This window comes from Uncinocarpus reesii, genomic scaffold (assembly GCF_000003515.1).
Source record: "Uncinocarpus reesii 1704 scaffold_2 genomic scaffold, whole genome shotgun sequence".
Lineage (NCBI taxonomy): Eukaryota > Fungi > Ascomycota > Eurotiomycetes > Onygenales > Onygenaceae > Uncinocarpus > Uncinocarpus reesii.
The window spans coordinates 1,262,575-1,275,888 of NW_003052499.1; the positions used below are offsets into that span (position 1 = coordinate 1,262,575).

Consider the following 13,314-nt stretch of genomic DNA (forward strand, 5'->3'; position numbering starts at 1 on the left):
ATAACCATGGGAGATGATGGAATTGCAACCGTGAATCAGTTTACTCATGAATTATCGTCATTCTATCCTGGCTAAAAATCCACCCCCGACCCAATTCCCCCATTTATGGAGGTCAAGTGTATGAACAAGCGTGGTTATGTATTCGGTTACAAGGACATCAGGCGTTTTCACCTTGCCCAAGACTAGGTGGTCGGGTTTCTTGGGGGGTGCCTGCTTGCAGGGGGCTCCGGCGGGGGGAATTGTGACTTGAGATCCAAATTCCTTCTACCTCGATCCCACTCTCGATCGCTCGCGACCCAAACGGTATATCATCATTTTTAAGGTCGTCGAGTACAAACGTTGCGCCCTGCTGTGACTTCACTTCCCTTTCGGTTGCGGCCATTCTTTTAATCCTCCGAGAATTATAGATTTGGACTCCAAGCCCATAGGCGACAACTATGACCTATCCAGCATTCAGAATTCAAATCACTCATTTGATAGAACAGCATGGCGCTTACAATAAGGCAACCAAGAACCTATTTTAGCGTCAGGATCCACTGATTCATAAACAGTTACTCTACTTACAAAGCACATTTTCTCCCAAAGTTCCCAGTCAACCCAGAATCCCATCCTTGCTATTCTTCCGGAACGGGGTTGTAAAACCAAATGACCTGCTCGTATTCTTTGGTGTTAAATGTGTTTTCGGATGGAGGGGGCTTAGATGCTGCCTCTCAAGGGCCGTTATGCGAGATTCTGGGAAGCAGTGGTGAATCATGACCTCAAAAGTACGGAGTAGGTAGAGAAACAGAATTCATAGGCTGCTTGGCCCCTTCCAATAATAAAGAAATATGTAGCTTTTTGTCCCTCCCACTCTTTAATTGGCTAACTCGCCAGTTGAAGGCAAGGAAGGTGTGTTGTTCGGCACCAGCTTCAAGGATAGAGCTATGCTGTAGTTACATAGGTGATTAACTGAAGTGCAGCCCATGTCAACCAGCTGCCACCTCATCAGCAGGTTGTTCGGGAGTTATAGAGCGCCTACAGAGTACTCCATATATGTTTACTTCACTCATTGACTAGCTACAGTTCACTAGAGTGAAGTAACTGGCTACATAGTTAACTAACTTAACTAACTAACTAGTTAACTAAGTTAACTTCAGGGATTGAAAAAAAACCTTGTTAACTAGTTAATGGGGCCAAGCCGGGCAGCAGCCAAATCAATTTGCTCCTGCAGCAGAATTTTAAAGCACGATTCCATGTTATTTTTTTTCTGAAAATCAGTTGCCTATCTTTACAGGTACATACTACTCAGTCTAAAATGTCTGGGACGAAACGCGCCCGCGATAGCAATAAAAGTGGTACCCAGAAGAAACTGAAATTGAATAGCAGTCTGCCACCCAGTCAATATCAAACCGACATAGAGCAAGAGGAAGATCAGACTGAGGATCATGGTTTTCAAGATTCATATGCAGACAATAGCAAAGACTTGATCTCCAAATGGCAACATGGATCAAACGGACTGGCAGCCAAAACCAGAATCGATGATCATCCATCAAAAGGTCTGTGTGCTTGTTCCCCTCTGAAGATTGTCCACAATTAACTTATGCAACAGTGGTTTCAAAGCATGCCCATGTCAAGCAAAAGTCGCTTACTCGAGAACGAAAGTCAGCAAAACCAAACTCACAACTGATCAGTAGGACAAAGAAGCTATGGGAACGATTGCGCCTTAAATCACATGTTCCCCGTGAAGAACGGGAGAAACTGGTGACAGAGCTTTATGCCATTATCACTGGCCGAGTGAGAGATTTTGTTTTCAAGCATGATGCAGTGAGAGTTATCCAAACTGCGTTGAAGTACGGTACTGCCGAGCAACGCAAAAAAATTGCCCTGGAATTAAAGGGGTGTTATCGAGACTTAGCAGAAAGCAAATACGGCAAATTCCTACTGGCGAAGCTTGTCGTCCATGGAAACTCGGAAATTCGGGATATGATTATACCCGAGTTTTATGGCCACGTCAGAATGTTGATAAGGCACCCGGAGGCATCTTGGATCTTGGACGATATATACCGCATAGCAGTGACATCCAGCCAAAAAAGTATGCTACTGCGCGAGTGGTATAGCCCGGAATTCGCCATATTCGACTCCTCTCATCCTACCCCTACAACTTCTCAACTATCAGAAATATTGGTCGAAATGCCTGAAAAACGAGGACCGATTATGAATCATCTACTAGAGCTCATCAACCTACTCGTTCAGAAAAAAACAATTGGTTTTACGATGCTCCATGATGCTATGCTCCAATACTTTCTAAATACGAAACCTGGGAGCACAGACGCCGCTGATTTTATGGAACTACTGAAAGGAGATGAAGATGGAGATCTGGTGAAAAATCTAGCGTTTACGAAATCAGGTTCGAGGCTGATGTGCCTCGCCTTCGCCCACTCGAATGCGAAAGAGAGAAAATCATTGCTAAGAGTATACCGCGACATGATTCCGATGATGGCGGAAGATATACACGCGAGAACCATTCTGCTCGCTGCTTACGAGGTAATCGACGATACGAAACTCACAGCTAAATTGATTTTTCCCCGATTGCTTTGTGAACATCTCCCCGAAACTCAACGTCATAACAATTTAGTTGAGCGAGTGAATCATATTTCGAGCAGAGTTCCATTACTTTATCTTTTTGGGGGCGAAACTCTATCATGGCTGCTCAATAGCGTCGACCGCGAAATTCTGTCGGAAGTCCGTCAGGCTAGATCAGAGACATCTAAGAAAGATCCAGTGGTCCGTCGGAATGAATTGATCAAGGCTGCATCGCCCATCATGCTCCAATTTATTAGTTCGGCTGCAGAGGCTCTCATGGAAACTGATTTCGGCTGTCGCTGTATTACAGAAGTCCTCTTCAATGCTACTGGCGAAAAAGGGCCCGCACTAGCTGCTGTTGCTGCCACAGTAACGGCCAAGCCAGAAAGGATGGAGGCACCATTTGTTGGGAGGATGCTAAAGCACCTAGTTCAAGGTGGTCGATATAATCCCAATCGGCGGACTGTGGAAAAGCTACAGACTCCCCTGGGTTTTGATGTTTTGTTATATGAGTGCATCAAGCATGATATACTGTCATGGTTGGTGGGTCCAAATCCGTTTGTTTTAGTTGCGATGGCAGAAAACTGTGCTTTCGGTAAGAGGGATGAGTTGTTGAAAACATTGAAAGAGCACAAGCAGACTTTGCATGACCTAGAGTCCAAAACAGATGGTTTGTCAGAAAAGGCGAAAGTCGAGGTTCAAGGTGCAAATGGTGCAGCAGCTAAGCTTTTATTGCATGTGATTGATCAAAAGAGTTAGGAGAATTAGAAATTGTGAGGGTTTCATCTAAAACTACTATTCTAGTATAGTTATGACTATTCTGAAGATTACATTCAGAGACAGGTCTCATGAACCCAGAAGCTTATGAATGCTCTATTGCTAATATTATATTCTTTATCTCAGCAAGGCCAGATAAGAGTGGAAGCAATTTTCAGCAACATGATTTCTCACTCAGTAACAAATTCCAACTAATAACTTGCGAATTTTCATACGCATTATCCTCTTTTTTGGTTTGTATAGGGTGCAGCAGTTTGCCCTCTACAATATCGAATTGTATAAAAAGTTGATAAAACTTCTTCCTTCATCGATATTCAACTAGTGCTCCAGCATTATGCATCCTTTTCAACATCTTTAAGAGTTGGATCACCAATTCCATCTTCATTTATTGCAAACAAGCAATCACTCTCTGGCAAACATGGACTATCATAAATCTTGCAAATTCTAGTTTCTCCTCTGCCCTTCTTCAGGCTTAATCGGGTTGTGCTAGCATGCGCAAGTATATTTCCTCCAATGGGCTTTTTCGGGTCTGGGTTGAACATAGCACTTGGACCACCATCAACTTGGGCAACAACTTGGTTAGTGATAACAACAGCAACCCCAAATTCATCGGCAAGGCGTTGTAATGTGCGCATAAACCGAGCTAGATGATTCTGGCGTGATGAAAGTTCGCCTCGACCGCTGAAATCAGTTCTATAAAGAGAGGTTGCCGAGTCGACTATCAAGAGAGAGAATCTGGTCTCACACATCATCTGTGAAGCTTGGTTGAGTAATTGAAGTTGGTGGTCGGAATTATACGCGCGAGCATATGCGACATTATCAAGAACTTCCTCGCCGACAAGACCATAACGTTGGGCTACAGCCAACAAACGAACTGGTCGAAACGTGCCTTCGGTATCAATATACAAACACTTTCCCTCTCCGCCCCCCATATCAAAGGGAAGTTGACAAGTAACGGCTAAGGTATGGCAAAGTTGGCTCTTTCCTGTCCTGAACTCGCCAAATATTTCCGTTATTGACCCAGTCTCGATCCCCCCGGCGAGTAGAGTGTCAAGCTGCTTTGATCCTGTAGTAATGCAGATTAAGTCAGCTCTTCGTGCATGGATCTCTGTCGCTGTTGTAAATCCCATAGGCACAATTTTGATTGCTAAAATGGCATGAGGTTAGCAACTGGTGAGTTCACAAATTATTTGAGGGTAGAAAGAACCTTCCGCTAACACTCTTGCAGCTTTTTGTTCTGATATTCCCTTAATTTGTTCTAATACTTTCTTCGGTCTACATTGTATTAGTCAATTTGAGAAAACAACATGACCAAGCAAAATCTTAGCACAGTGTCAACATACGTGTATGCTACAGCTTCAACTGTGTGATACCCCCCGTCTATCAGCAATTTGATATCTTTGACAGTAAGGCCATTGACACCCTAGTGAACGAAATCAGACCTTCCTTTCTGTGGGATACCATGGGGAACATAGCTACCTCAAGAGTGGAAAGTGGAGTGGGTGCTCCAGGAGCAACAGAATTCCCATCTCCATAATCAGTAGCTTCATCCTCAGTCCCCATTATCTGAATACCATTTATTGCGGCTCACAATGCCGTTGTTGAGAGATTGTCACAGTGGTATTGGATCTAAATGCATGATGATTAGCAAGGAATGCGCTGATAAACTGAGTTCAATCAGGTTTCATACCAATGTGGCTGTAAGGGCTAATAAACCCATAAATTGGGTAGAGAACTTCGTAGGTGATCTTTCCAAGCTGACTTAATAGTTGATGCTAATTTCAATGGCCGAGATGGAGTCATAACACATAAATTGACTAGTTACAAATTCAAAGCTAAATAGTACTCTGTATTCCAAGAGTAATACTCCATAGTTCCTCTGTGGTTTGTGCTCTATAAAGTTAATGAGTTAGTTAACTAGTTAACTACAGAGGAGTAAACTAGTTATTAGTTACAGAGTAGTTAAGTTAGTTAACTAGTTAACTAGTTAGTTAACCTGTTGACCAGTTAGTCTTGGCAATGACAACTTCTTTTTGGGCAGGCTACCTAGTTTGGAGCTTGATGGATTTCTCAAGAACCAACATTTCTTTACACTTCTAATAAATAATGTCTTGGGTGGGATCATGGCTGTACAACAAAAATACTCCTGTGAGTATCTCAGCACCATCATTAGATGTTCTGAGTGAGGTGCAAGAACGTAAGTTGCTCCCACCAATCCTCAGTTGAGAGTGATACTGAGTCTTACTTAGTTGAGAATGCCCTGAAAGGTATATTTATACGTAACAAATATTCGGGCACAAAATGCACACCCATAATTGACTAAACTAATTTCAATGGTACTATAGCTGCAACACTCATCATGAATGATGATTTGGATGGCGCTGAACATGGCCTTAATGAGGGTGACTCCTCATTTCACAAGGTGTGACACATTGCATTGATATCCTATGCTTAGTTATTGGACTTCCTACAGAATCCTTGTTTAACCAAGATCTCATGTAGCTGGGAAAAGGGATTATTGCTTTCATCCGGGCAACATTAGGACTGGAACAAGATATAATGCGTGAAGGTAACCTTATCTACCTATGCTTTCTCTGTCAGATGCTAAAATAACTTTGTTTTCAGCTGCTGCGCAGTTAGCTGAAGCTGATGCAAGTGCATCGAATGATCAACGCAAATCCCAACACAAAGCCCATACACTCAATGCATATCAGTCTCCTATTTACAGCCCTGGGACAGAATATTTGTTGTGTCAAATTATGGCACAGCTCATGGCGGCTTTAGTTGGAGTTTTAAATGAAAACTTGATGGAAAGTATAAAGGCTTTTTACAAGCTTAGAAAAGCGTACATCGCACTTGACGGGATAATGCATATGGAGAAGGACTATCTAGATCGTACTGGACGCCATTCTGCCACTGCCGAAAATTCCAAGGCAACTACCTACAATCCACTCGGAATACCAACCTCGGCCGCGCGGTCACCTACGGTCGAAGGTTCGAACCAACAAGGTGGGCTTGAGGGGCACAAATCAGATACTCCGTCTACTTGCAAGGTTCCAGGTCAAATCCCTTTTCTTTCTGGAACTGATATTCTAGCTAACCCTATAGACGAATTTATTCATTCGGGGGCAAACCTCTGCTTTGGCCTTCTACTACTACTCATTTCGATGGTCCCACCTGCCTTTAACAGACTTCTCTATATTACCGGATTCAAGGGTGACCGATCCCGCGGTTTGCGGATGCTTTGGCGGGCTAGCAAATTCCATAGCCTAACAGGGGCCGTTGCAGCCGTTGCTATTCTAGCGTTTTACAATAGCTTTGTGCGTTGCTGCGACATATTACCTGACTCTTCTAGCCAAAGCGAGGACGACGTTGATGGATACCCAAGAAAACGGCTCAGTGCTTTATTAACGGAGATGCGAGATAGGTTTCCTAGAAGCCAGCTATGGCGCCTAGAACAGTCAAGGATGGAAGGGGCACAGGGGAATTTAGAAAATGCCTTACAATTGCTTATGAGTCCGGTGGAAACCCCTCTTAAACAAGTTGAGGCCCTTTGTGTTTTCGAACGAAGCATGAATGCTATGTATCTTCATCAATACGAACTCTGCGCAAAGTCTTTTCTTGAAGTATGTTTACGCTTTTGGTTTCGGGAACTCAATATGTACTTTGAAACTGATTGTCATGTCAGTGCGTTGAGCTTAATTCGTGGTCGCATGCCCTGTACTATTATATCGCTGGGGCATCCCATCTTGCGCTTTACCGCCAGAATCTCGGCTACGCTCAAAACGTTGCAGCTGGACATGCAGCAAAAGCAGTGGAACTCTTTCTCAAGGTTCCACAATATGTTGGCAAGAAAAGGTTCCTGGCATCTCAACTTCCCTTTGACACGCTAGTGGCCCGCAAGATTGCCAAATGGCAGTCTCGAGCCAAACAATGGAACGTTGATTTTATCGACGCTATTGGGGTAGATCCCATCGAGGAAATGATTTATTTTTGGAATGGTCACAGCCGCATGTCGTCGGTGCAATTGGAGAAATCTCTAAGGAATCTCAACTGGTTCGAAAGTGAACAAAATAAAACATGGGGTCGTGAAGACCTTGATGAACGAGCCATCCTTGCCTTACTCAGGGCCTCCATTTTTCGCTTCCTTGAAAGGCATGGGGAAGCCAAGGAAGTTTTGCAATCGCAAATTCTTTGCCACGATAAAGCGAATTTTAAGGGTCACCTAAAAGATGACTGGACCTGTCCATCAGCGCATTATGAGATGGCTGCTAATCTGTGGATGGAACGGCGCGTCTGTCAGTCGTGTGATATGGACGCCAGTCCTGACCTTGCATGCGTGAGCAGTATCTGCTCAGGCCAACAGAGGGAATCAGGTCGCGATTGCTTCGGGTATTCAAATGGTGATAAACCACGCACTGCCTTTGTCGTCGAAGATCAGGACAAAGTGCAAGCATGTAAGAAATGGCTTGAAAAGGCCGCTAAATGGGAAACTTTTGAGCTAGACGCCCGGGTAGGCCTGAAGATTGTCATGGCGCAGGATACCCTACGGACGTGGGAAGAATCCCGGTTGCAGCAGCCTTGAAATATTTTTGTTTATCAGTATTTAAGATTATGCTCACAGGCCAAGTGGTCTCATGTAAATTTGACGGATGGCGTGGGATATTCCAACCGCGTCTTTTCGAACATGCTATGCAGCTAACTTGTGGAAGAAAATGGACCGTGAGCTAGTATGGAACAATGTCTACTCCGTATTCATGTGCCGTTCTCCCTTGTATACAGAGAGTATACTCAACTAAAACCGTCACCCTGACTATCGAGGTCTATCATACTAGCGTCGCCGTATTCCCAACTTCCATTTTGAATTCTCAGAGCTCTATCCAATTCCAGCTGGTATTCTCGCCTTAGGTCATCCAAAGTGAAAACCACGGTTGTTGCGTTCTCTTTCCGATTGGGTTTGCGTGTGGAAGCATGAGCCGAGTCTAGCTCATTAGGCCTCGTGCCAATTTCGGACCCTTCCGGTGCCATAATGGCGGGATTTGAATCCGTCAAAGGTAATGGAAAGGAATCGTTCGGACTGCTTGTCACAAGTCCCTGGATGTCTGGATCAAATGTAGAACCCAGAACGCCTTCTGCATTTTCATGCCTATCATCTGGTTTACCGACACTAAATTGTGAGTCTGTTGGATTAAATAAGATATAAGCCTCACTATTCCCCATCGATGCTAACAGGTTAATAAGCGCAAGTAGTTCACTGAGAAGTTTTGTGTTCTGGAACTGGGCAGCATTCTCCTGTGACCCGGTGTTCACTACAGCTCCTTCAGTTGTATTTGGAGCAAAGTTTGCTTCGCGCAAGAGGCGAATCTTTCGATAGGACACCTTTGCGGCGCTCTGCATATCATTTCTTGCAATGTGGAGTGCCTTTAACGTCGAGAGATAGTCTGCTGGTTCCGCAGGTAAAACTACCGTAGGGGATCCCGCTCGATGCTGCTCCGTGACCGAGCCAAAAATATCGTCTAGTTGAGAAATCCCCGGCTCCAGAGACAACGGGAGTGCCAAAGTTGTCCTCAAACCGGCTGTAGTTGATCCATGCGCATGGAAAATCGAAGCCATTAGAGACCTGATGGCTGGCCGACGAAACGCCGGATCCCGATATTGCGAAAGGGTCGTGTAAGCTTCGTCGAACTGACAAGTTCTTAAGTAGGAATGAAATACGCGAGGCAGCAAATCCATGCGGAGAGAATAAGGTTGATCTGAATCGCCCTTAATCGGTTCCGCAGCTTCTAAGGAGAGGCGCGCAAAATAAGCAACATGCGTAAATGATCGGACTTGTTCGAAAAGATTCAGGATATGGATGAAGTAATTTGGAAGGCCGCTATAGAAATGGCTCGTTGCTAGGCCATTGATAAGCCCGGATGACATTCTCTGTATATCACCTATTGGTTTGCCGTACGCTAGGTTTGGCGATTAGTCAATCAACATCATACAAACCTTTTGTACTCGGTACTTACATAGCATATATGATGCCCTTTGAAAGCTGAGTGCTGCGGCGTCAAAATCACGCCGGGCTAGATGAAGGCGACCTTTAATGTAAGTAGACCAGCCTGTGTCTGGTTGGAAGCATGAAAAGTCCATTGCAAGTTGGATGTTGCTATGAGCAAGTAAATTGCATTGGATAAAGACTAAAGCGTTGTCCAATGCCACACTTTCTGGCAGCATGGTCCAGGAAACAACGTCGCAAATTTGTTGCGTCAAACCATGCATCTGGGAAATGCCAGAAAATATACATGGTTTGATATTCACTGCGAAAAGATCTTCTAAAATGGAAATAGTGCGCTTATTGAGTTGCTGATATATCCCTGACTGACTTTCAGCTTTCGCATGTGGAGATGGTTCACTGCTTCGGCATGGCGAGGACGCCCGAGCTTTCGACCCGAGCCAGCTTAAAACCTCATACTCCCGAAGCAACGTAATAAGCGCGGTAAATAATTCTGGACCGTTAAATTCCGCGATAATACCGTCGCGTCGCAATTCCATTTCAATGAATACAGTCAATAAAAGTAGATCGTAAAGTATTTGTCTGGTAAAATGTATGTTTTCCACCGTCCCCGCCATGATAGCGGCGCGTCCAAACTCAGTAGACAAACAGCTTGAATTCTTTCCGGAGAACCCGGAAGGGATTGTTTCAATGACTGTAAAAAAGGCATCTGCATGTAGTTGGTCGAAGCCAATCGAACGTTCAATATTCTCGGAGACAATGTCATACATGCGATCAGTCAAAAGATTCACAAATCCACATCGAGTATGGAAAGCTAGGATCCGATCAACGGCGGAAAGCACGGGCTCCATTAAAATCTCGGTGTTCAAAGCGTTTTGACAGGCTTGATCGAGTTCGGGTGTCAGCGCTTTTCGAAACGAGGCAGCTAAACTAATCAATTTGGTCGATTGATCCGGGCATCCCCCCAATTCGAACGCAAGATTGCGATGCGGCCAATTTAAAGCAGCAAGGGATAGTTTATTGCTGAGTGAGCTCGGCTCATTGTGAAGGAGAATTTCCGTACTAGTGCATTCTCGGACCAAAGAATAACCATCAGTGAAAGTTACCCAAGGGAGGTTGGACAGACGGTCGTATGCAAGCGAAATCGGCTCGAATCTTCTTTGGTTGACTCCTTCGACTAAATGCCAGAGTTGGTGCCAGGCCGCATCTAAATCCGCGAAATATTGAGAGAAATCAATGGTCGCGTCTGAAAATTTGCGCACGGTAATAGAACTTTGGATGGCCTGACATAAACGTTGCTGCAAGCTGTCAGACTGATCCCCATTGTCGTGCCCCACACGAGGTTTGTCGGATTGCGAAAATGCTGCCAACGCGGCTTCCAGCACCACGGTAGGGTAAGCCCTAGTCGAAAAAATATATTCCAACCACTGTGCTGTAAGGTCCGCCATGCCTGGTTGTAAAATAGTTTGTGGGGGTTCAACATGAAGCTCTAACGCTGTTTTAGTCCAATTTTTGAGCCATGCATTTGGTAGGTCCAATAAATCGAAACGCAGAGTGTATAGTTGATAAAATGTATTGCTTCTCCACAACACCCATAATGTCATATCTCTTCCGTCATCTGTGGGCGTGATCTCAAAGTCGATAATATTCCAGAAAAGACTTCCCGAAGGCAGGGGGTCCATGACCGTCAACTTGGTGTCGGGAAACAGGTCTTCGAGATCTAATTGGGATGTTAATGTCCCTTTCACGACCCAAAATTTGAATTGGCCATCGTCATAAGGAGAATAGGTAATCATGTAATACATGCCACCCGCTAAAGCCTTCGGGGCAGTAAAAATCCGGATAAAGGAGCAATCGGCTGCATTAAGGTTGATGGGCAGTGCATCCTGCTGTTGGGCTGTCCTATTAAGGAGATCCTTTGAAGCAACAAGCCGATGATTAGCTAAATTCCAAGCCTTGATCGAGTGGTTCAAGGCGACGACGAATACGAAAGACTGATCAGGTGTGGTAGCAATAGCATTAGCCGTATTGGAATCTAACTCCCTGCCATGGTATTGAATGGAGTTGGAATTGCTCCATTTAACCAGCCCGCGCAAGGAAGTTCCCCAAGACCTTTCGTCAAGAGTAAGAAGGGACCAATTAGAACCTAGAAAAAGAAACTTAGAAACAGAGAAAAGATAGTAGCTAGGATTTTGTTCTATTGCTTACCATCATCGTCGGATTTCCGAGTTAGGCGTAGTAGAGCGCCACTTTGGAGAGAGATATATAGCTCCAATGGGCTACTTGCATACAAACGATGAGGATGGGTGAAATTCAGTGGCGCAGGCCGATATGGTCTACACCAATTAAGCACGTTTCCATCTATTTCGTCGCTATTCAAAAAGTAATCGAATCGTAGGTCCAACGTATATAGCTGTCTGGAGGTCGTGATCACAAAGATGTTCAGCAAATCGAGATCCTCTCGATCTGTGAGGGCAACACCATGCGGAATAATAGCATCAGGGAACTCAATCCGCAGTGTAACAGCTGCTTCTTGGGCGATATGGACGCTTTTCGTCAGATCAACCGAACGTAACTCGAGAGTACGGTCGAAATCCACAACTTTCCATGATATGGATCGGGGATAGCTCTTGCGTTGACAAAAGTAGACAGCGCCCAAGGTCGCTAAGGCTTCAGCCGCGAAAATGTCCCATTCTTGTCCAACTACCCCTTGGGAACGTCGTGTTTTGGCCAAACATTGAATTCTGCCATGTGGATGTTGTGGTGATGGGACAGAAATGTGAACAATTGTTGTGGTTGGCGAAACGTTGACCTTGGTCTCCTTGTAAATTTTCAACATTGTTTAGGGAAAGGGAATGGAACAGCAAATGCCACTGTTCTCATAGAATCTCAAATGCCCATGATCAATGTTGATAGTGGGATACACAACTGTGGTTGTGGTTGCATAGGTTGAAAGTTGTTGCTGAGGATTCAGAGAACTAGACATTTATTGTTTGCTTTGGATACTAGTGTCTATCTTAAGGCTGCCTCAAAATATTCAAAGTACGCGCCTCGAATTTTCGCGTCATCATTGTTGGTGTAGCGCGCTAACCCCTTAAGGCTTAGCCTTGGATGCTTAGTGCCACTAGTGTTCTTATCTTGAGAGACTGTGCCATACCAGTGATATGTGGTGCTGAATCAGCGGAATCTCACCACCATGCAACCACCATCCACAGATGACAGATGAAAACTTGTCACCATTACAGCAGCTCATAGCAGCCACATTGCAAATAAAAGATTTTAAGTTTGTAGTTTAGCCAGTCAAGAATTCATAAATTACATTATCTTGATTATGAATGGCTTAATTTTTAGATCAGATGATTTAGTGACTTTACTTTATTAATAAAAGACTACAGTCTTCACTTTTTGACACAGTCATCTGATTACAGATTATATTTTTTATAAAATATACATTTTTTAGTCTGACTTTCTTTCTGTAGCACTCTTTCTGTATTTGTTTTGATTTCATCTCTCAAATTCATCTACTATTAAACTCATCTATTAAATCTGTTAGTTTTGTTTTTTTACACTTTTACTACAGTTATAATTCTGTTTGCATGATGTCTTCACAGTCATCTCTATAATCTGTTGTGAATTTCTGTATAAACATTTGTGAAACTATAGAATTCAACATCAGATATAATTCAGTATCAACTATTAAATTCAGATAGATATATTCTTCTTTTTATAATATGAGAATGAAAGATGGATTGTGATACAACCTCAGACTAGACACAAGAATGAAAGAAGAAGAATCTAATAAACTGTCATACTAGATAGATTTAATTGAAAATACTAAACATGGTGAAGAAAAGAGAGATCTGAAGTGATTGTGCAATATATACTCTCTTGCTTTGAGCTCTTGCTCTACTAACAGCAGTTATCTGAAAAATCTAATTATATGATTCTGAGTCTGATGCTTCTTTATCACTCTGCAT

At 43.7% G+C, this 13,314-nt stretch overlaps 5 protein-coding genes across 5 annotated transcripts; 2 read left to right on the forward strand and 3 right to left on the reverse strand.

Moving 5' to 3' along the window:
- Nucleotides 1-157: 157 nt before the first annotated feature.
- UREG_03413 (uncharacterized protein) lies at nucleotides 158-609 on the reverse strand (the record flags this gene model as incomplete). The annotated part of the gene is made up of 3 exons (XM_002543850.1): nucleotides 158-442; nucleotides 498-515; nucleotides 565-609. 3 exons carry the CDS (start codon nucleotides 607-609, stop codon nucleotides 158-160), a joined length of 348 nt encoding a protein of 115 aa, XP_002543896.1.
- A 685-nt stretch (nucleotides 610-1,294) lies between these two features.
- UREG_03414 (uncharacterized protein) lies at nucleotides 1,295-3,321 on the forward strand (the record flags this gene model as incomplete). Its single annotated transcript, XM_002543851.1, has 2 exons — nucleotides 1,295-1,535; nucleotides 1,589-3,321. 2 exons carry the CDS (start codon nucleotides 1,295-1,297, stop codon nucleotides 3,319-3,321), a joined length of 1,974 nt encoding a protein of 657 aa, XP_002543897.1.
- A 350-nt stretch (nucleotides 3,322-3,671) lies between these two features.
- UREG_03415 (DNA repair protein RAD51) lies at nucleotides 3,672-4,902 on the reverse strand (the record flags this gene model as incomplete). The annotated part of the gene is made up of 4 exons (XM_002543852.1): nucleotides 3,672-4,486; nucleotides 4,547-4,614; nucleotides 4,683-4,762; nucleotides 4,819-4,902. The coding sequence occupies 4 exons, from the start codon at nucleotides 4,900-4,902 to the stop codon at nucleotides 3,672-3,674; spliced, it is 1,047 nt and encodes a 348-aa protein (XP_002543898.1).
- Nucleotides 4,903-5,445: 543 nt separating this feature from the next.
- Nucleotides 5,446-7,746, forward strand: UREG_03416 (uncharacterized protein; the record flags this gene model as incomplete). The annotated part of the gene is made up of 7 exons (XM_002543853.1): nucleotides 5,446-5,536; nucleotides 5,685-5,761; nucleotides 5,842-5,908; nucleotides 5,965-6,348; nucleotides 6,448-6,965; nucleotides 7,028-7,633; nucleotides 7,687-7,746. 7 exons carry the CDS (start codon nucleotides 5,446-5,448, stop codon nucleotides 7,744-7,746), a joined length of 1,803 nt encoding a protein of 600 aa, XP_002543899.1.
- Nucleotides 7,747-8,423: 677 nt separating this feature from the next.
- On the reverse strand, nucleotides 8,424-12,176 carry UREG_03417 (uncharacterized protein; the record flags this gene model as incomplete). The annotated part of the gene is made up of 4 exons (XM_002543854.1): nucleotides 8,424-8,506; nucleotides 8,550-9,293; nucleotides 9,351-11,483; nucleotides 11,546-12,176. 4 exons carry the CDS (start codon nucleotides 12,174-12,176, stop codon nucleotides 8,424-8,426), a joined length of 3,591 nt encoding a protein of 1,196 aa, XP_002543900.1.
- Nucleotides 12,177-13,314: the final 1,138 nt, after the last annotated feature.